Source organism: Labeo rohita, chromosome 4, assembly GCF_022985175.1.
Source record: "Labeo rohita strain BAU-BD-2019 chromosome 4, IGBB_LRoh.1.0, whole genome shotgun sequence".
Taxonomy (NCBI): Eukaryota; Metazoa; Chordata; class Actinopteri; order Cypriniformes; family Cyprinidae; genus Labeo; species Labeo rohita.
This window is the reverse complement of record NC_066872.1, coordinates 38902055-38926160: the sequence shown is the minus strand read 5'-3', so window position 1 is coordinate 38926160 and position 24106 is coordinate 38902055. Positions and strand designations below refer to the sequence as shown.

The 24106-nt window shown below is 40.1% G+C and overlaps 1 protein-coding gene across 2 annotated transcripts in view; it reads left to right on the top strand.

Moving 5' to 3' along the window:
• Nucleotides 1–13273: 13273 nt before the first annotated feature.
• kcnd2 (potassium voltage-gated channel, Shal-related subfamily, member 2) overlaps nt 13274–24106 on the top strand; it is a 141800-nt gene continuing 130967 nt past the window's right edge. Inside the window, exons 1-2 of one of the 2 annotated variants that reach the window (XM_051107401.1) lie at nt 13274–14361; nt 14608–15796. In XM_051107401.1, the coding sequence (XP_050963358.1) occupies nt 14685–15796 (1112 nt within the window). In that variant the 5' untranslated portion in view covers nt 13274–14361; nt 14608–14684. The remainder of the gene's footprint in view (nt 14362–14607; nt 15797–24106) is intronic. The other variant, XM_051107402.1, reaches the window with a different exon arrangement.

The window sequence follows — 24106 nt, the reverse complement described above, 5'->3', positions numbered from 1 at the left end:
ATAGATGGGTAGATAGATCAGTTGATGGATAATGGATAGATGGGTAGATGGATGGATTGATGGGCAGATGGTTGGATGGATGGATGGTAGATAAATAGTTTGATGGGTAGATTGGGTAGATAGAACTGTGGATAGATGGGTAGATAGATGAGTTGATAAATGAATAATGGATAAATGGGTAGATGGATGGACTGATGTGCAGACAGAAGGATGGATGGATGAAAACGTTGTAAGATTACTGGGGTCTTTTTCTTAGAAGAGCAATCTGAGAAGCAGGCGATTTTATAGTTTTTTTATAATCTTATTGCTATTTAAGTGAAATAATTGAAATGTTTAAAAGTTTTGACCACTTTTTAGATAATATAAATGTCATGATGGTAATGCACAGTAGTAGTATTAGCCAGCATTAAAGGGGCCATCTGACACTTTGATTTGGTTTAAACTCTGAAGTATCGCTTTCTACATAAAGGTCCGTTTGGCTGCGCTGTAGAAGCATGCCGAAGAAATCTACTGAGGCTGAGCTGGACATCATGCAATAATGAAGCACTTGGGAGCCTTGGAAGTTGTTGTGCCTGCCTTTCCTGCAAGTAGACCAGATCACTATTGGGTGACACACTTCTACACGCAATTTGAGTTTTAAGCGTTCTAAATATAGTACTAAGTATGCTGCATTGTTATTTTTATTTTATTTTTGAGAACATTTATCCCTCAAGATGACACTCAAACACACACCTGTCTTTACGGTAGCCTGGTCTAATCTTCCACTCCCTTTGCCCAGGTGCCAGCTATGACATAGATACAGGATTCCCTACCAGCACCAGGGACACGCCATATGCTACACCAGGACAGCAGCATATGTGAACCTCAGTGTTACTGGAACACTCCCACATACTCATACATACACATGTTCCTGCAAACCATACCTGTCACTTCACTACGCATTGTTTCTGCTGAGCACTTCATTTCAGGCAGATACAAATTATTGTTGAAGTGTGCAATTTCTGCACCACTAATGTCGGAGCTTTAGAAAAAGATGAAAGTTGAGAAATGCGTGGCTTTATGCAAATAAGTTGCTAAAAAGGGTAGAGATTGTGGTGCATTTAGTGTGGCAGCTTTCACTGTGGCTATAATGTGGTTTGGTTTGTGTACTTTTTTCATCTTTAATTGTTTTTCGTCTGTAATTGTGTATTTATATGATGACTCGATGGAGAGATAATAAAGTAAAGGATGTTAGTTCGGGTAGTCCTAATTGTGTATGTAATTCATGCTGTCAAATTCGTATACAGTGAAAAAAAATGGTGTAGATGTACTTCAAAATAATTTTCACTACTGCAGTAACACATTGGTTTGAACGTGAAGTAGAAAAATCGAAAGACTGAAGTTGTATTTTGTTGTAAAACATGCTTCAATAACCTGTTTTACTTACTAGTGTAATTCTTTAAAACTATTTCTTACAGTGATACAGCAAGCTCTAAAGCCTTTATAGACTTTTTAGCTTTATTTTTCATATACTGTATGTTACTTCATTTTAGAGCATTACAATGTCATTTGTAAGGTTTCGTCATCTTTTTGAAAGCATGACTCTATCATCAGGTGTGTGCGTGTGTGTTTTTGTGAGTCTATAGACAGATGGTGTTGGTGACCGTAGAGGCCGGAAGTATCAGCGGGTGGGCTGATCTCTTCCCTCGTGTCCCGCCTCTGCCCACCTCACCTTGGGCCAATCGTGTTTGTCTGCCTGGTCATGACAGGTGATGTCACCACGATTCGATATCAAACAGAGTTTGACCTGTCTTATCCTCTGTTCTTTCTTTCTTTCTTTCTTTCTTTTTCTTTCTTTCTTCTTTCCTTACTTCCTTTCTTTCATCTTAAAATGGTTATATATTATAAGCATATTACTATAAAAATAGGGTGTTAATGAAACAATGGTCGCAGTAAATAATAGGAGAGGGGTGTTGTTTTAATTCTTTTTGTTTCTTTCTTTCATCCTTTCTTTCTTTCTTTCTTTCTTTCTTTTTTCTTTCTCCCTCCCTTCTTTTTGTGTCATTCTTCTATTTTTTTTTCCCAAAAAATGTGATCCATTAGTTGCACGAAAAAGGATTTGTATTTATTTATGTGATTATTTTTATGTGATTTGTCTTTAAATTATGTAATTTGTATTGGTTAGAATAAAGGTGTTTTAAAAGTATGTTTGTTCTTTCTTTCTCCTAGCCTTCTGTTCTTTTTTTTAATCAAAAATTAATTTTTATCAGTTAGAAGAAAGGTGTTTTAAAATTTTGTTTATTTATTTATGTACTGTAATTGACAAGTTTGATTTTCTTTCTTTCTTCCTTCTATTTTTTTTTCTTTTTGTCAAAAATGATTTTTTCTATTGGTTAGAAGAAAGTTTTTTTTTTAAAGTTTCTTAGTTTATTTATTTACTGTAAATTGACAAATTAGATTTTTCTTTCTTTCTTTCTTTCTTTCTTTCTTTCTTTCTTTCTTTCTTTCTTTTTTTTTTATCCCAAAACTCCATTGGTTGCACAAAAAAAGGAAACAAATTATATATATATATATATATATATTATGTGATGTGTCTTTAATTTTTTTATTGGTTAGAATAAATGTGTTCTAAAAGTCAGTTAATAGCCCAGTTAAGTCAATAGTCCAAATATAATGGCCTGCTTCTAAAAATCTTTTGATAAATTGCGGGGGAAAAAATTTCCCATGTACTTTCAGATTTCAGTCCATCATCATCATCAACAACAGATTAAACTTTTTTCATGATCCTTTTATATTTTTGACAATAACCTTGAAGGAATCATATGTGAATGATCATTTCCTTAGTGTTCCTACATTTAAATAATTGCCTCAACCTTCTTAGTGACATAAGCACCTTCAAACCCCACATTCTGCCTTCATCATGACAATCCAGATAGAATATGGTAATGCTAACATAAATGCGTGTGATATAGTAAGAAAAGTACACATCAGAGCACATTATCAAGATTACCCAAATTATCTCTAATGTTTCCCTCTACAGCCTTCAGATGCTTTTATGTGATTTTGACTGTGAACTAACGATAAAGGCCGGAAACACCAAAAATGGATGAGAAAAGTGGGAAAAAAAACTCTGATGTTCTGAGGACAACATGGAGTTAAACTTCAAAGATGCTAGAGGAGAGGAGGAGGACACATGTCAAACATTGACAAAGAGAAGCTTTGGCACATTAGGGCACTCATAGCAGAATCTCTGGAGCCCAAAGCCTTCGTGTGAGTGTGTGTACTGGCTCTCTGTAGTTGATTGGCATGGCGGAGGTTATTTTGGGCGGCTCTAGGATGCAGCTGTCTTTAGCAGAGGAAAGAAGCTGAAAGGTTTTAGATGGAGATCTAACTCTGTGCCCTGCTACAGATGGGCTACACACACACGCACATACCCATCATGCATCGGTCAATAAATTGAATCATACCTCACATCCATTCCCATCTCACATCAAGGTGAAATTTATCAGATTAAAGGAAGGAGACACAAACAGAGCTTTATATAGGACGGGCGACGCTGAATGACAATCAAATCTAGTCCGAAGTGTGTGCGTGTGTGTTTTCGGTGATAGCCAATGTAAACGATCAGGTGGGCCGTCGTGCAGATGGTCATAGGGTTGCTGGGAGTACTGATCCTCCTCTCTTATGCGGGGTGTAATTGCATGTTGTGCGCTGCATCTGTCCCGCCGCTGATGAATGGGAGGGAGAGGAGATGCGGTCGGGAATATGAATGTCTTTCCTCTGGCTCACATAAACACTCCAGCCACCCGCTTCTGTTCTGCACAAACACTTCCACTGAATCCCAGTCTAGACACTTCAAAAGAGCACATAGCAAATTGTGGTGTACTCTGAAAAAATAAGTTCTTCGGTATCTTAGTTTCAACAGAAATATTTCTTTAAAGAGCTTATGGGTTGGCTGGATGAGTCAGTGATGCCTCAGGCTTAGAATGTATAGAAGCCCATTAAAAATTGCATTTATATTTCACTACTATGAATATATCTCACAATTGTGGCTTTTTTGTGCATGTCTATTTAAATCTCGCAATTAGGGGTGGGCGATATACCGGTAGACACGATTAACTGGTACAGATTTGTCAACTGGTAGAGATTTTGGACTATAGCCTATCGACAGTTACATGCTCACATGACATTTCTGTGCTACGTGGTCACTAAAACATATCGTTTACACGCGTTTTTAAGCACTGCAGTTGAAAAAACAAGTGATTTTAAGCCATTAAAGCCCGAAAAGCAGCAAAAGAGAACTTATTTCATAGAGCCCGGGAGTATTGAATGGAGTAATTTTCGCCATTTTATAGGCCTTGAACTGTTAAATACACGCATTTGTATGCGTCAAAATGTCTGTCTTTGCAAGTATCCTCGTAAACACCGTAATTAGGGTCTTAAATCAATGCAAACATCTGAAAAAGAAAGCATGTGTAACAGTATATTGGATCCGGGCAGCTCTTAAAGTGACAGCAGTCTAATATTCCTGAAGTTTGTCATTCATATTAGTCAGACAACAAAAGAGAGAAAATATCTCACTGCTTTTGATTAAAACACTTTTCTTTAATAAGACTTTAATTTACACAGTGGAGAATATGCAGGGTTTTTATACAGTACATATGATTACTTTATACACTGTATGTAGCATTGCTTGTAGTTTATTTAGTATTTTATTTAATAACTGACTGTTTAGTTATCTTCAGTGAGCTTTGTTTTTTATTTAGGCTTGTATTATTTTTTTGTGTTATTGACACTGGTGACGAGAATTATGAAATTTCTGTGGTATCCAAATTTTGATATCATTAACACCTTATTTAAAGCAAAAATAACTATGTTGTGATATATACACATACACACACACACACACACACACACACATATATATATATATATATATATATATGTATATATTGTTACATGGAAAATAAAATTAGCCATATTGTGATATATTTTGGTCATATCAGCCTCCGCTACCCACAATTATGGATTTTCCTTGTAATTAATATATATATATATATATATATATATATATATATATATATATATATATATATATATATATATATATATAGTGACTTTTTTTTTGTGGGCCTTTTTTGCATTATGGCTTTAAGTTTCACATTCAATGCTTTTTTTTATGGTTTGACTATATTATAATATGGCTATCTATAGCAATTGCTAATTTAATAACCTAATTTCTAACTAAAAGTGATAGTACATGCTCAATTGTAAAGTGTAAGAAGTGAACTGACTTCATACATCTAAAAAATGTTATCTAAAATGAAAAATCGTTGTAAAACGGCCTTGAAAAGCCAGGCAGTTCTGAAAACTGTTCTTGTTTTGTGTTTGCAGATGCCATTTATTTATCTAATTCAATCAAACTGACATTTTAATCTGTGCCTTAAGTGTTCAAATACGTTTTTTGTGCCCATTGTAGATAATTTTCCAAAGAACTAGTGAATAAAAGGTTATTTGTTGAAGTGTAAAAGGCTCTCCAGTGGCATGAGGCTGTAAAAACCCTATTTGGTTTTAATGGAAACCTTTAGTATGAAATTACACGGATCGGACCGAGTGGGGTGAGTCTTCACCCTTTACAAAGTTGAGATAGAAAACAGGCGCTAATAATTTGTTGTGGGTTTCCATCAAGCTAGAACAAGACGAGACTATAATTTGCATTTTGACTGACAAAAAAAGTCTGATTTTGATTCTCTCCCTCATTCCTCCCTTTCTGTTCCTACTTTTCCCCCACACTTTACTGTCTTAATGAAGTTTAGGAAGGCGTTTGCATTAAATTGGATGGAACGGTAATTACGGAGTTCTCCGACTTACATTTGCTCAAGCTGTTTTGACATAAGTTATGATTTGCCGCCAACACGTTTTAACACGAACAAAGCACCATTTACTCAATCTGTCAGTTGTTTGCAATTTTTCATAATGTGTTGTGATGAGAAATTAATTGTTATTCAGCTTCACAAAAGGCAGTGTACCTTGGCAGCTTCTTCTCTGCCTGAGAAAGTGAAGAATGAGAGTCTGGAAGTGTCGCACGCTGAACTTCTGTATTTTGCATTGGCTGACCAACCATTCAAGCCCATTAGAAGTAAATTCAAAGTTTTTCTTCCTCCATTCCTCCTTTCTCACTTAGACAGTAAGATATGCAATGCAACCAAGTTGCTGGTTAGTCATGGTCTGTTAGATCATTGTAGTCTCTGAGACCAGTTCTCTTACAGTATGATTAGAAAAAGTTATGAAGTATGAACTTGGTAATTCGATTAAAATGGCATCTCTCAGACTCCTAAAAGAACCATTGAGGCCTCTCCAATTGCTTTAAAAGTTCATTCAATTCAGCTCTTTCCCCACCTCACGGTCATTTTAAGGAAATGAGTGATTCATTCCTTACGCCGTCAACCCGGATGCCAAACCTGAGTCAGCCCTTACTCTTACCTCTCCATTTCCCACATATCGTTCCCTGCCAAGCGCTCTGTTCTTTATGACCTCCTCCGCCACATCTAATGTGGGTCCCATTAAAATCTCAACCACCTTTTAATAAACCTCCCAATGAACTTTCATGTGCTCTGATTCTCAATCGCCATACTTCTATAGGCCGACTCCATTCTCTTGAAACCGGCATTAATTATTCACAATATTTCGACCGCTTCCACGTCGGGTCATCTCCATGTGGTGTTTTTCTATCTCCACGGTTCGACACCTTTAAATATGTGCTGACAAAATATTTATTCATCAGAGAGACCGTGGAGAAAAATGCAAAGATCTAATTATACAGATCTGCGAAAGCTGCGAACGGGCACTCGTAAGAGAGATGTTCAACTGGGCTTTTCTTTGTTTCCTGCTGGGTTTGGCGGTGCGGACTTTAATGAATGCCTCCAGGACCTGTTTGAAGACTATTTTGGCCCCGTCGCATGCTCAGGAGAAGCCTCCTAAATTGGGCTGTAGCTCATCATTCTGACTCCCGGCTTCTGCGGGGCTCACAAGTAAAAAGCACAGAGAAAACGAAAGGAAAATAAAGCAAAACAAGGTCCTTCGAGAGTTCCCAAACCTCACTTTTATCATTCGGAAGGATAACTACATTTAGGAAACGCTGATCTCGATGTCATTCTCTAACCTGGAGAAAAAGAAAGATTCACAGCTTCTTATACCTAATGAAACAATGCTGCCAAAACCTAAGTGTAGAGCTTCACTTCTGTCCGTAAAGATTCTTTGGTTCCATTTACACTTGGCCACATTAATGTGCTATGGATGAGACCTCCAGTTCATTAGCTGCTAATAATGAAATAACGAGAAGAATAACAAAGTGCAGTAAACAGTAAAACTGTTTTCAAAACAAACCAGCGTGCTCATAATTAAAATAATACATTAAAATATTATGGCAAGATGCACCAATTTGCAATATCAAGTAAAACGAGCTGTTTTGTACAGCTCAAAATAGCTGGACATGGATGAGACCACTCTTATGGGAAAAATGAAGTGGATATGCGAATTATTGAATATATAAAAATGACCCAGTTCAAAAGTTTGCATTGTTTAATATTGTGTTTTTACCTGAATGATCCACAGCTGTTTTTTTGTTGTTGTTAAGTGATAGTTGTTCATGAGTCCCTTGTTTGTCCTGAACATTTAACTGCCCACTGTTCTTCAGACAAATCCTTCAGGTCCCACAAATTCTGTTGTTTTTTTTTAGCATTTTGGTGTATTTGCAACGACTGTATGATTTTAAGATCCATCTTTTCACACTGAGGACAACTGAGGGACTCATATATGCAACTATTACAGAGGGTTCAAACGCTCACTGATGCTCCAGAAGGGAAAAAATGATGCATTAAAAACCAGGGGCTGAAAACTTTTGAACAGAAGTTGTGTACATTTTTCTTATTTTGTCTAAATATCATATTTTTTTCCATTTAGTACTGTCCTTCAGAGGCTACAGGAGTTACATGTTTCCCAGAGCACAAAATCAAACTGTCCTTGTTGGATTCAGAGGGTTCAAATACACAATAATGCTGGAAAACCAAAGAATTTGTGGTACCTGAAGGATTTTTCTGAAGAACAGCAGGCAGTTTAACAGTTCAGGACAAACAAGGGACTCATGAACAACTATCACTACACAAAAAAACACAGCTGTGGATCATTCAGGTAACAACACAGTATTAAGAATCAAGAGGATATAAACTTTTGAACCAGGTCGGTAAATTCATCTATTATTTTCTCTTGTGGACTATATGTAAACTTCTTTTATGCAGAATATCTTATTTAGGTCAGTACTAAATAAACAATAACATGCATTTTGTACGATCCCTCTTAGTTTGGTAAAATATTTAATATTTTTAAGGATTCTGAAAGGGACATGTAAACATTTGACCTCAACTGTATGTGCTGCATTTTATAAAACATGAGCTAATTTCAAGAACAAAGACAGCAATAGGAAAGAGCATGGCATAAGACTCATGGAAGTAAGCCTATGAGTGAAACCTCCGGTTCGTTAGCCGCTATATGGAAATAAGGGGAAGAATAACAACTTCTAGTAAACTGTAAAACTGTTTGTACTACAAACCACTGTGTTCATGATTAAGATAATACATTAAAATAATATGCTTAGACACACCAATTTGCAAAAGCACACAGCAGAACGAGTGTTTTGTACAGCTAAAAATAGCTGGACGCAGATGAGACCAGAAGCCCGACCCATAAATTTTACAAATGGCTGCGCCCACTCGCAGGAAAAGTAAGGTGGATAGCCTATAACACACTCTCACACATTTTTTTTTTTTTTACATTTTGGGAGAAGTAAAATTTACATATGTGGCATTTGCACTTATCCAGTTTCGTCTGGAATGCGTCCCAATCGCGTTTGAATGATTGGATTTAAATCCGTCTCAGAAGTGTTTCAGATGGCATTTACACCTGGACTTTTCACGATCGGATAGCTAGAACACAGCAGATGTAATATTGCAGCTGAGCTCAGTTCAGTTGTACAGAGAGCAATCAGTCTTCCTGAAAACATCATGTTCACCTTTTGTATTTTTTTGTAGAACATATTCAATGCCAAATGTGTTTATTCAGAAATCGATGAGCTCACTTATTAGCGCATAAACACGAACCGCCATGTCTGACAGATACAGCTAATATGAATATTTCATACTGATTCAGCATTAATATTCATAAACGTTGTTTTAATCATGCAGGGAGCCTCTGGAATGCATCATGAGTTGTTTGTGTGAATCTCAAGCTTGTTTCGAGTTTGCGACAGCCTTGTGGCTACAGCAGAAGGCCCTCGGTCCAGTCCACGCGGGGTGATGAACGACCGGTGTGGCGTGCTCACTCTGAGCAGCATTGTCAGGTATGAAAAATGACATTATTACGGTTATACCGTTACCATGGATCCTGTCAGAGGGGTTGAAAAACACCAGCGGCGTTCATGATATTGTGTCACTCACAGCTTGGCTTGTGTATGCGTGAAGCTTGATGGGAAAACCAGACAGAAGCCAGAGTTTTGTGTATCTTTTTTCCCCTCTCAGGATAATTTTCCTGAGGAACATTTAATTTTTTCTCTCTGTCACTCTTTCCGGATTAAGATTTATGGGTGTTATTTTGCGTAATTTTATGCATGTTAAAAATGGTTATACAGGATTGCATTCGCTTTGATGCTGAGTAAGTGACTCATGGGAGTGGAGTTTTAGCACATATTTAATCTACTTTTACAAGTCAGGAGTGTATAACGCTCCTATACTTTTTATATGTATGAGTAATGGGCAAGGCAATGAAGTAGATGCTGTATTGTTCAGCACTGTATAGAGATAATGACTGCTTCAGATGGCTCACCTTCACCACACACATACACTAATGAAAGAAAGCTAGCTGAACTATCCCTTCTGACCAAAATACCAGTCCATAATCCATAATAGTGTTAAATGGTACTTGATCTTTCCTGATTCACACAAGATGACTTTTTGAATTAAAAAAAGCAACATTATGGGTAGAGGACTGATGTTTTAGCTGGAAGTAATGCTTTGAAGTTAAACTGTAGTCATAATGTGGATTATTGTGATGTTTTTATCAGTTGTTTGGACTCTCATTCTGACGGCACCCATTTATTGGCGAGCAAGTGATTTAATATTAAATTTTGCCAAATCTGTTCTGGTAAAGAAATCTTTTTATTAGCTGTTTGGACTCTCATTTTGACGGCACCCATTCACTGCAGAGGATTTATTGGTGAGCAAGTGATTTAATATTAAATTTCGCCAAATCTATTCTGGTAAAGAAACAATCTTTTTATTAGATGTTTGGACTCTCATTTTGACGGCACCCATTCACTGCAGAGGATTTATTGGTGAGCAAGTGATTTAATATTAAATTTCACCAAATCTGTTTTGGTAAAGAAACAATCTTTTTATTAGCTGTTTGGACTCTCGTTCTGACGGCACCCATTCACTGCAGAGGATTTATTGGTGAGTGAGTGATTTAATATAGAATTTCACCAAATCTGTTCTGGTAAAGAAACAATCTTTTTATTAGCTCTTTGGACTCTCATTTTGACGGCACCCATTCACTGCAGAGGATTTATTGGTGAGCAAGTGATTTAATATTAAATTTCGCCAAATCTATTCTGGTAAAGAAACAATCTTTTTATTAGCTCTTTGGACTCTCATTTTGATGGCACCCATTCACTGCAGAGGATTTATTGGTGAGCAAGTGATTTAATATTAAATTTCACCAAATCTGTTCTGGTAAAGAAACAATCTTTTAATTAGCTGTTTGGACTCTCGTTCTGACGGCACCCATTCACTGCAGAGGATTTATTGGTGAGCGAGTGATTTAATATAAAATTTCACCAAATCTGTTCTGGTAAAGAAACAATCTTTTTATTAGCTGTTTGGACTCTCATTCTGATGGCACCCATTCACTGCAGAGGATTCATTAGCGAGCAAGTGATGTAACGCTAAATTTTGCCAAGTTTGTTCGTATAGATGGACAAAAAAAGAAGAAATTGTTCACAATATATTTTGTTAATGTGAGTAAATAATGTCAAAATCCTCATTTATCTTTTAAGATGAAGAAACATATTCAGTCAGGTGTCCAAATGGTTATGACTGGTACTTTTTATACACCTGCCCATAGACTCAAATCAAGACTTTTCGATCATTATTTCTGATTTCCTGAAGGCCAAACATGACCAGCAAAATAATGTTTGGCCTGAGAGAGAAGTTGAACATAATAAATAGTGAAAAGCTGCACGTCAACCCTGCAGAATTTCAAACACACTGATCAGGGAGTCAAAGTCATATCCAACTCCCATGCATGCTGAAACAGCCCTTCTGATATCCTCCCAGTCCAGTCTCCAATGATAAGGATCATTTCTAATGAACATGTCTCTGTGGTTTGACCTCTAGCGGAAAGAGAATGAATAAAGATGTTCCTTTTCATTTTCTGTAAATGTATAGGTGTCTATTCAGCTGTGGTCTGGTCGTCTGTGAGCCGACGCAGCACATCTAACCCGAGCTCAAAGGTCCAATGCATATTCAGAGTGTTAACCCGGTTGTAAAGTTAGATGGTCTAAATTTCAACTGAGGTGATGAACTGTACGGCGGCGTGCAAATATGCACATCAACGCTGTCAGGTTTAGCTCACGGGACTGAAATAGACGTGACTGGTAACCATGGTGACACCGGCGCCTGTCATATTTTGGCGCCATTTCTTTAACAGCCCGAGGCAGGGAAATGCTCTGAACAAAAGTCACTAAATTGACTACGATGGTGCTGAACACTACTATTCTGGTTCATTCTGTTTCAAACATAGTGCGTGGTCATGCTACAGAATGCTCAAATGAGGGAATCCTGTTAGCTTTGGAAATGAATTAAGTTTAGCATGGTGTGGTTTTTATGTGAAGGCGAGTGTGGGTTGCCCGTGACATTCCTAAAGTAGATTTGCTTTTCCTAAAGGAAATAGAACTTTTCTTTCGCTGCCTTGCAAGCGCTGCTATGTAATTGAAATGCTGCTTCTCAGGCATTTTGATGGTGAGTGAAAAGGTTACTTGTCAGCCTCAGAAGGTTAAACAATTTTTATTATGAACATTTTTTTTTTAACTCTGTTAATGAGTCAGAATAGCTAAAAGTAATAGCATTTAAATGTGGCCTGCATTAATCTGTCACTTGTTTGTGACTAAATATTTGTTTTATTATTTATTTATTTAAATGTATGAATTAATTTATTTTTTACAATTTAACTTTGGTAAGAGGTTGAATGGTTAAGCTTAAATACACTACAAATAGCGAACATTGTGTGAAAATTAAAGAAAAGCCTTGTTTTCTTGCCAGATAATGTTATAATTTGATTATTTAGTTATTTTTTACAATTCTTCTTATTATTTGCATTTATGTATTTCTTTCTAAATTATTTGTCATTTTTATTTTTTTATTTATTTGTTTATTTTACTATATACTTTATAATAATGCAGTAAAGGGGTTGTGAATAAATAATTGAAAATTAAATAATTAAACAAATTAATAAAATACTATTCATAACATCTAAATGATCTAAGAAAACAGTTTTGTGCATTTGTGTTTTATTTATTTATTGTGTATAGGCTACAACTCGAAACGAAAACCAGTTTGAATAGAATGTGAATTCTGTGAATGCATTTGAGCTGAATTGCAGAAAAGTGTATTGCAGGAGGAGAACATCAATACAGTTCTGCATTTCAAGCAGTGTAATAAAAGGGAAGAGAGGGAAAAAATAGATCCCAAACATAATGGAAATTGGCTATAAGCACTTGAATCGCGTTGCCAATAATCAATAACGCGGCAATGCAACTGTGGCTGGTCGCTGTCCATGGTGCTGAAGAGGAAAACCCGGCTAGCCTTTAGATCAAAACTCTCTTTTTCTCTCGCACAACATTTAATCTGTGATACGTCTATGTGACTAATTTGGAAGGCAGTAGAGAAGAGGGGGGCCGTGCGCCAGGAAATTCATCACGGGGACGCGTGCACAAACACGCATGGCGCTCTGAGCTGCCGCAGCTGTTTTGGTTCAGTCGTTGAAATCAGTTTTTGGCGAAGCAGAGTTTGTCAGAAGCTGCGCCGACTGGGGTATTATCTCAAAAAATTACAGTCCTGAAGTTTAGAAATGTGAAGTTTATCTCAACAAGTAAACCGAATTAAATCTATTTGAATATCCAAGCTATTTTGGTTTAAATATGCTTTTTGCAGTGTGGATAAACCACATGTCTATAAATTCATAACAGGCGACGCAGTTCTTGACATAATTGGCACGACTAGGCTATATATATATAGTACTGTATATGCATACAGAACTTGCCATGCGCAGCATTTCTCCTTTCCAGCCATCCTTATTTGTCATTGACCCATGTATAGAGAGTTGCAACACAGATAATCGCATTTGAAGCTTGCTGATTGTGTTTGTCACAGCAAGAGACCTTCACATGACTCGAATCCATTCGCTCTTACAGGTCTGATCTTTCTTCACCTCTGAAAACTGTCTCCATCTAGCGGCTTCCCCCCCTGCACATCTATCAGTGCTGAATGTGTGAATCAATAACCTGAGACGTGAAAATATCTGCAACGTCTCTCAGCTCAGGGTTCAGCACTTAACCGAATTCCAGCGAAACTTTGATTAATGATAATTCAGATAAAGCCTGTGAATAACTTTACACAGTGCTCTGCATAGAAATGTTCGTTTCATTTATAACAGAATGAAATACTACTAACATTTAACCGTAACACTTCTTAAGGTACAATATGCACCGTTCACACAGACTGTGTTACATTCATATGTGTTAACCGATGCCCGTAGCACGTGACACGCCTCTACTGCGCCGTGAGCAGAGGCAACTTGGGCTCCACCGCAGACTCACAGATCTCCGTCGGTAGCGGATGAAGCAACTTCCAGCGAATCATTTGTTGCGGGTTCACTTTTTGTTCGGGTTATAAACAGACCCTGCGAAGCGGTTCTCGGCTCGTTGGATTACAGTTAAAAGAAGCGGATAGGAAAGTGGCATTTTCTGCTTTTGAAACGCCGAACGCGCTCTCGGCAGGGTGGTCTCCTCTTCCTATGAAACGACCACTGTGGCAGGTTTCTCCAAGAGCGTTAGTGTCACACACACAAGCTGTGGAGGATAAAAAGGATGTCCTTGGACAACGTGAATCCTCTACCTGACTTCTAAACTTGTTGCATTTGCTCTAGAACACCTCCGAGTGCGCGTTTCGGATACTTATTTGTGCGTAACGGCGGAACAGCGATTCAAAGTGGACTATAACTGATGAGCTGTGTGTAAAAAACAGCACTTTTGCATCAAAATCCATTTATGAGGAGGTAAGTTGTTTCTCTTGTTCTTGAGCAATAGATGCTGTGCGTTCTCACCCATTCACGTTTGACCGAAAAGCCGTTTTTACGCATGCATACATACACCAGCATTCATTTCCACGCTCACTGTAATTCCACCTTGCCATTCGAATGCTTTGATCTTGATAAATGACTCATTGTTCAGTGTTCTCCTGCAAGTGAGCGATAGCCTTCCTTGAAGTTTACATCAAGTGATTGCGCATTGTGTCTCTCCAGATGTCCTTTCCGCGCGGGGCGGATTTGTGAGCGCAAAACCTGCTTCAGTCGCACCGGGTCGCGCACATTGGGTCAGCATGGCAGCCGGAGTCGCCGCGTGGCTACCGTTCGCACGCGCCGCGGCCATAGGATGGATGCCCGTGGCGAGCGCGCCGATGCCGCCGCCTCCACGGGACAAGAGGCGAGGTCAGGACGGCCTGATCATCTTGAACGTCAGCGGCACTAGGTTTCAAACTTGGCGGAATACTTTGGAGAGGTACCCCGACACCTTACTGGGAAGCACAGAGCGCGACTTCTTCTTCCACGAGGAGACCAACGAGTACTTTTTCGACCGCGACCCGGACATTTTCAGGCACATCCTCAACTTCTACCGAACCGGGAAGCTGCACTACCCTCGCCACGAGTGCATATCCGCCTATGACGAGGAGCTGGCCTTCTTCGGCATCATTCCTGAGATAATAGGAGACTGCTGTTATGAGGAGTACAAAGATCGCAGGAGGGAGAACGCGGAGAGGATTCAAGACGATGAGGAGAACGACAACAACAACGATATGGTGCTGCCGGATATGTCGTTCCGCGAGTCCATGTGGCGTGCGTTTGAGAACCCGCACACCAGTACCATGGCACTGGTGTTTTATTATGTCACGGGCTTTTTCATCGCCGTCTCCGTGATGGCCAACGTGGTGGAGACGGTGCCGTGCGGCGGCGGGCCGACCCGGGCGAAGGAGACCTCGTGCGGGGAGCGCTACGCCCTTGCGTTCTTCTGCTTGGATACGGCCTGCGTCATGATCTTCACCGTCGAGTACCTGCTGCGTCTGATCGCCGCGCCCAGCAGGTACAAGTTCGTCAAAAGCGTCATGAGCATCATTGACGTGGTGGCCATCATGCCTTACTACATCGGCCTGGTCATGACGGACAACGAGGACGTGAGCGGGGCCTTCGTCACCCTCAGGGTCTTCAGGGTCTTTCGGATTTTCAAATTTTCGCGGCACTCCGCGGGACTGCGTATCCTGGGGTACACGCTCAAGAGCTGCGCCTCCGAGCTGGGCTTCCTGCTCTTCTCGCTCACCATGGCCATCATCATCTTCGCCACCGTCATGTTCTACGCAGAGAAGGGCTCATCCGCCAGCAAGTTCACCAGCATACCGGCGGCTTTCTGGTACACCATCGTCACCATGACAACGCTGGGGTGAGTCGAAGTTGTTGTGCTGCGCAAACTTACTGAATGAGCTTGCGCATATGATCTGCTGTCAGGACTGCTTCAAAGCAGCCCTTTTACACCAACGCGTCCCGAAAAGTTGAGAGCTGGCGGAGATAGAATACATCAAGGGCAGGGGGAGATCAATAAAAGTGATATAAATCAAAGAAATAGACTTCCCCCTCTCTCTCCTCTCTCTCTCTCTTCCTATCTGGCCCGTGAGGCCGGGGCTATCCATGACTGTCTCATTGCTTGAAACAAAACGTAAGCTATTTCATTTAAGTTTATTTTTTTCTGCAATATTTGGTTCATATGCACTCACATCATTGTGAAATCATATTAAAGTAGATTAAATATATTTTATATATATATATTATTCTATTTTATTTAGTTTTTATTTTTACAAGTAAAACAAATTTATAGTTTATTACTAAAATATTTATATTTCAGCAACTTTCAGAAAAATGTTGCACTTGATGATTAAAGCACTGGCTGTGTAGTTCACATATAATTTTGGCTGTGTGACTGCCAGTAACATTGCTTTTGAATCTTTTTCTGACTTTTTAGGATTTGTAGAATGTGATTTCAGAGTTATTTCTCTCTTAGAGTTTAATCACTGTAAAGGAGAAAGTATGCTTCTATCATCTGACACCTCACCAGTGTCAGACTGAGCTCAGACTTTTTCTTCCCTTGGAAGCCTTGCTTGTTTATAACTAACCGTCTCAAAGCACCATGTTGTAATTTTCACACAGTCACTAAACATGCAGAGAAACATGACTGATTCATGTGATGTTAGGCACTGAAGGCAATTACAATAATGCACTCCCTATTGATGTGTTATTCATTCATTAATCCCATCACTCGACGCCTCAGCATGGCTTCTCCAAGCCTCCCACCTGCATAGAGCTGGTGCTCTCCATGGTGCTGAATCTGCTCGCCGCATGCTGCGGTTGCCCCACGGCTGCACTCTGCTGCTCAGGAGACAACCGTTTCTTTGCTGGCGGGCCGACGCGGTCCTGAGTCACACTCGAGGGGATTAATCAAGCCCCATGCTCCAGTACACATCCCGCGCTTTGATCGGCACGCCTTTGAAGTGCATTACACTGAGTGTGTCATAACTTGCTCTGTGAGTGTCAATCTGACGCCTGCGCCTGGCAGATATGATGCACAATTCAGAAGTAAATGTGTTTGGGAGACATTTGGTTTTGGAGTTTTTAGTTTTAAATGGGTGTAGTTCAACAATGTGTGGTTCATAGCATCTGTCTGCTGCTTTTTATATGTAACTTCAAGTCTGAATATGGTCTTTGACATGCTGACACAAGAAATGTCAGAAGTCTTCCTTAGATGCCATGAACCTTTAATAATAAGAAAATGAGGTTGTCAGAGCTATGGCACGATGGGTAGTGCATGTCCTTGTGATATATAAAGAGTTATGGCTCACAGAGTTCGAATCATTCCCATTCGCCGTCTACTTTCCTGTCAGGTCTGCATTGTCCTATAAAGAAAATACGAGGTTTGGAGACAGCAGGAGCGAAAGGGGGAAAAAAGAGCTCCAGTGTGAGTGAGAGAAAGAGAGAGTTTCGTTTGAGAGCGTATCGGCACATCTTATTGTGTGCAATTTGTGTCCTGCCGTTTCTTGCCTGTCAAATCGGATGACATCAATGAGAAAATGAAATTACGGGCAAACGCTCAGCACCGGCTTGATGTTGGGAGCGCTGTGTGTGTGTGTCTGTATGTTAGGGAGAGATGATGACTTGTCGGAGCCAGCTGGTTATGAACTATGTCTTCCAAACAGACCCACAGCTGCAGGGCTTCAGTGATGCGGCCCATATACTCATCTCCTCTCTCTGCAGGCAGGCATGCTGTTCCTCATTTCAGATTTTATTGCATTGCCTCAGTGAGCCCATCAAGAGGAGCACACAGGGGGGCAGTCGCTACAGCAGAGATCTGACCTGGTAAAGTCAAGTTCACCCTGTGACAAGCAATAGCCAAAGCTTGGGATGTGAAATCGGGCGGTGTCTTTAGACTATTTCATGTTTGAGTGGCTACGTTTTGATCTGAAAGAAAAGTTTCACGTTGTAGATGTCACGCAGTTTAACTTTAAGAGACAGTGGGGTTAGGAGGAACCTCGCCTCTTCTTCTCGTTTTCTTTTACTTGTCGAGTTCATCCATCACGCCATTGTCATGTCTGAAATCTCATTCCTTTCACATTTCTCCTTAAACACACACTTGAGTGAGTGGACAGTCCAGGCATCATTAAACGACTTTATCTGCTCTGATTGAACAAGAGCCTGGCTCTGTAAATGTATGCATCACTTTTTAATGCCTCATTTCCCAGACTGGATGTCAGGGATGGTTCCATGGCTCAGAGAGCAATGGGAAGGATTTACACAAGGTGACTGTTTTAGATTACGTGAACCTGATGTTGGGTTTGGATTACTAACAATGAATCCCTTGTGATGTTCCTTCACCAAAGAGCAATTGAAGTTTGAGAACATTCGCCTATCACCAAGGTTTTGCTGAGATAAAAGCCCGCATTAAAATGAGAGAAAGTTACGCTTGCTAGATTATACTCAACCCTCAGGCGCCTTCAATCTGTCTGCGTGAGAATGATTGAGAATTTTAATTATCCATAAAGATAGCCTCTATCATGCAGAACTCTGCGTAAGATACCTGAATGCTTCAACCAGTTTTAGTCACAAAACTTATGGGTGTACGAACCAGGGACTGCTGTTCGTCTCTGTCTCATTTTGATCCGGATGAAGTGGCTTCTTTTATCTCTTGCTCTGCTTAAAGAATGCATAGAGCTTTTCTGTCTGGTGCTGTAAGATATGCCAGTTGGTGTAATCTCCCAATTGGCGTAATATCATGATGCTGAAAACAGAAACCGCATCGATGTTCTTTTAAACATAGCTCGAAAGTTCCAAAGGGATTTGTTCCATAATATGTCACAATGTTCCCCCACAAATCTAAAAGTACAATCCTGACAATGGCATACCTTTGGACCAGAGTTATCCAGTCCTGTTCAGAGCAGGGGTGCCCAATCTCAGTCCTGGAGGGCAAGTGTCCTGCAGAGTTTAGTTCCAACTTGCCTCGGCACACCTGTTGGGAAATTAGCTATTTCTGTTGTGTCTAATTAGGGTTTGGACACCCCAGCTGTATGACCATTTTCCTGAGTTCAGATCCAGTACATCTGGCTGAAAGTTTCTGGTGTTCCTAAATGGTTTATCTGGTTCAGGTGTGTTTAACTGGGACTTTGTCGGGGTAGTCGTGGCCTAATGGTTAGAGCAGGGGTGCCCAAACTCAGTCCTGCTTGAGTTTGCTGTCCTGCAGAGTTTAGCTCCGACCTCAATTAAACACACCTGAAGCAGCTAATCAAGCTTGACTACTAGAAACATCCCAGCAGGTGTGTTGAGGCAAGTTGGAGCTAAACTCTGCAGGACACTTGCCCTCCAGGACCGACCCAGGCACCCCTGGGCTAGAGAATCTGATTTGTAACCCAAAAGTTCCAGGTTCAAGTTTCATAACCGGCAGGAGTTGTAGGTGGGGGGAATGAATGAACACTCTTCCACCCACAATGCCCACAGCTGAGGTGCCCTTGAGCAAGCCACCGAACCCCCAGTTGCTCCCTGGGCACTGGAGCAAATGGTACAAATTCCAAGTATGTGTTACCATGCTTGGCAAATAACACAACTTTTACTTTTAGAGGTAAACTCTGCTGGACTCTTGCCCAACATGAGCAGGATTTGACACCTCTGCTTAAGACTCATTTGACGAAGCCACTGAACAAATCCATTCATCGACTCCCATTTGCTTGTAATCCGGTATCAGCATTCAGCCAGTCCTGCTCTTCCCAAATAGGAATGCGTGGAGCATGGAGGGAGGAGGCAAGGGAAAGGATGTGACTTTGGTTCACAGCATGAATGGCCTGCGCTTCACTGGCCTCTGTCGCCTCTTTAATGGACTCATTTTCTGGCATAGGCTGATTTTGCCCAGCTCAATTAAATCAGCAGCATTTTAATTGGCTTATGCACTGTCAAACGGGATCTATTAAGTGAGCAGCTGTCAGAGCTGAAGACATGCAGATATGAGCGGGAGGGAGAGAGAGAGAGAGAAAGGTGAAGAGGGGTAAATACATCAACTTTAAAGCACTCGGGTACAATGAGAATGTCTTGTAAATGAAATGCCCCCATGATCCTCTACAATACCCATCATTCTTTCCACTGAAATGTACTTCTCTCGGTTCATTCTCCAATCCTCCAATCCTTTTTCGTCCTCTCACGCTGCTCCATCTTCTCCTGCAGGGTTATGAAGGCACATAAAGAGTCCTACCGAGAGGTTGTAAAGAGATTGATGGAGTAACATGGAGAGTCTATTAAACCTCTCGGAAGTCACCCTGTATCAGGGTCAGTTAAGGCCGGAGGCTTCAATGCCCACCGGCTACATATTCCCTCCCTGGGATATGCCACACAGGATGGGGATTTGCTGGATTAATCTTCGATATTCATTGTGGTCAACGTGGGTTAAGCAATAGGATTAATTTCTTCAAAGGGAAAAGATCAGAAGTTCAAAGTGCATGATCGAATAGGCTTTAGTATGGTTTTCAACACTGCAATCAGGGCGAAAGGTTGTTTCCTGGAGAGGTCATGCCAATGGGGTTGTAGGAAGGTCAGGGCTTGGTACAACATGTGAAAGGGACTCATTATTGTGTCCGAAAGAGCATTGCGGTGTGGGGTTACCCTCATTAGAGAAGCTTTACCAGCCATTTCAAAGCAAGAACACTGCCCCGGAGAAATGCACTGATGCAGGTTTATTATTGATGATCCCGGGCCACTCAAGTGTGTCCACCCAAGACAGAAAGACTTAATGCCCCTGTGTTAGTCTGATTAAAAGGGCTGTTCACCATAAAATTCTAAACCTCAAAAGTTAGTCTCAGCTTCAGATGTCACGCCCACGGACTGTTGGCTGAACGTCTGATGCATACGGCACACAAAAGTGGAAACACTTCAGGAGTTTCAAAAGTCGTCATTGGATTGGTCAGATTATACAGGAATTTCCAGGAGACGTGTGTGTCGCGTTCTTTAAAGTTCCGCCTGGAAACACAAATTGTGTGGCGCCAAACCCCCTCATGAAAGAACAAACCTGTCGTGTCTACAACTGACGATGAGCGCTTATCAGTATCAACTAACGCTGGATTGTCAAAAGTATGTGAAAAAGTTAAAGTTCCCAGCATAGAATCTTTAAAATATTTACACACCAGTTTGTAATTGTGGTGACACTTCCACACACCTAAACGTGACGTGACACAAAACGTGTCATATGGCCTCTTGGGTGGGCCTTGGCCACTGAAAGTAGCCAGAGTTCCCAGTCCTTCTGCCGTTACTCTGAAGGTCTGGCTTTGCGAGACTAAGGACGAGTAAATGATGACAGAAGTTTCATTTTTGGGTTATCTATACTTTCATACCCTTTAGGTAGTAATCGCTGTTTGAGGTTGTGCATTTGTGCCGCAAAAAACCTCCTGTAGTTTATGACCCCACAGTTTTCCCGCAGAGGTCTGGTTTATGATTGCCACATTCCACCGAGGTAATAAGTATTTCATATAATGGTTGCAGAGAAGAAAAAATGAGTGTTTTGACCAAGTTTTTTTTTGTTCCACAGATGTACATGACATGTTTCATGGCCCAAATAGGAGCATGAGAGAAAAGCTGTATTTGAAAGATTTACACAGTGGCACAGCCACAGGGAAATAAAGAGCCTAGAATGAGGTAATTAAAGGCTCTTTGTCATGTGGAATAACCCCTGTGGTGTTGCTGTAGAGGCGCTAACTCTATTCATCCATCCATTTCATACTCGCGCTATTACTCCACACCGAGAGGCTAATTGGACTAGCGCCTCTCTCCTTAACTCTCGTTCTCTGTCTTCCTCTTTTCCTACCATCCCTTTTTATCTTCACCCATTCTTTTACTCCTCTTTCTGGATACATTTGCCCTCTCTCTGATGGTTCAAACACCATCAAAAATGTGTTGAAAGCGAAGCATGCACTCCTCAGATGGCTGCCTTTAATCAGTTGAATGAAATGGACAGAGGGCTTTCTTCCTCCTCCTCTTCCAATTAAGTATGTGTTTTTTTCATTCGGGTTTTTTAATTACTCGGCCTGTCTAGGAAAAAGCAGTGGTAGCAGTAATGGTGCTGGCATTGGGAGGTTTAAGCACTTTAAATCTCTCACACACACATCTTGGCACACATCAAAACAGTGAAAATCAAAATACACCCTTGTTCAGCGCCTGCTCGAAACGACAGAAATCGTGAGAGTGAGTGAAATGTAAATCTTCAAAAGTATAGACTTAATTTCCATGATGATTAATGTTCCCTTGAATGAGATCCAGGATTGAGATGCTGGAATAAGATCAAGTCTATGTTTAGACAAATTCACATCCAGATAAAAGGGATTAGCCATCACTTTACATTTCAGCGCACATTCCTGATTCCCACACTTTTTGCGAGAAGCGGGTTTAGCTAACTACGTTTAACCCTGTATTAATGTCTTTTTAACCCCTGGTTAAGGCTCTATTTACATATGTGACACTGGACCACAAAACCAGTCTTAAGTAGCACCGGTATATTTGTAGCAATAGCCAAACATACATTGTATGGGTCAAAATGATTGATTTTTCTTGCCAAAAATCATTAGGATATTAAATAAAGATCATGTTCCATGAAGATATTTTGTAAATTTCCTACCGTAAATATATCAAAACTTAATTTTTGATTATGCATTGCTAAGAACTTAATTTGGACAACTTTAAAGGCTGATTTCAGATATTCAAATAGTTGTATCTCAGCCAAATATTGTCCTATCCTAACAAGCCATATATTAATGGAAAGCTTAGTTTTATTCAGTATTCAGATGATGTATAAATCTCAATTTCAAAACATTGACACTTATGACTGGTTTTGTGGTCCAGGGTCACATATCTTAATGGGATAGCTCATCCAAAAAATGAAATTAATTACTCACCCTCATGTTGTTCCAAACCGGTAAGACCGGGTCAAGATATTTTTGATGCATGTGCACTCATGCGTCGTGGTAGTATCGTGAACGCACGTCGAAGACTGAAAGGGAAAAGAAGAAATTATTGAATAAAGTCATTATTTTTGTTTTCTTTGCACACAGAAAGTAGCTTCATAACATTACGGTTCAACCACTGATGTCACATGGACTATTTTAACAATGTCCTTACTACCTTACTACCTTTCTAGGCCTTGCATTGCTGTCTATGCATGGTCAGAAAGCTCTCGGATTTCATCAGAAATATCTTAATTTGTGTTCCAAAGATGAATGAAGATCTTACGGGTTTGGAACGACATTAGTGTGAGTAATTAATGACATAATTTTCATTTTTGAGTAAACTATCCCTTAAGAAATGTTTCACACTTGTGCAGTTCATATTTGAAACTGTATACCTTTGGGACCACAATTTGGGTTTACCACAGTACTTACTCTGCTCTGGAGCATGGCTTTGTTACCTAAGTATATGCCACTTTAAACGATATGCATGAAACATTTATTATTCTATGGTTTAAAGATGCCTTAACCCAGGGTTTTGCTTAATCGCAGCACAAATAGGCAATTTTTGACCAAAATTAGCTCACCATACACTTTCAGATCATTCTTCTGTCCCAGTGAGCATACACACCATAGTGGGGTGTACAAACATACACACAGCCTTGATCCCCCCACATTTGCTAGATCAACCTCATTTTATTAATCTGTCAATCAGAAGCACAAACACAGACTTTCCCTCTTTTCCACGGCTCACCTCCTCTCGTTCTACGCGCCAGTTATCTTTTCCAGGTCATGACTGATTTGATTTGTGTGTAATTAAGATTGTGCTATTTCCGATTTTTTTGCTCTGTGTGTGTGTTTCCTGTGCAGTGCTCTGGTCTGCCCTGGACTAATTTAATTAATGCATTCATCTGCGTAGCACTTTCTTTTTCTCGTTTTGTTCTCGCCCACTCTCATTCTCTGGTATTTTTACAACCCCAAAGCGGAGTAATACTTTTTAATAAAAATAATTTAAAAATTCATGAAGACACCTTGAGAAGTCTTGGATGAATGTGATGATTCGATCCTCTGAATTGAAGGAGAGTGTGTAAGTGTGTGTATTTTGGATGAAAATAATAATGAATTGGCTGAAATTCAAAAGGGAGCTGGAGTGTTTTGCTAAAGCCTGCTAATACCGTACAAGAGGCTCATAAATAGCAGAAACAGACTGAAGTAGGGTAGTGAATACAAATTTG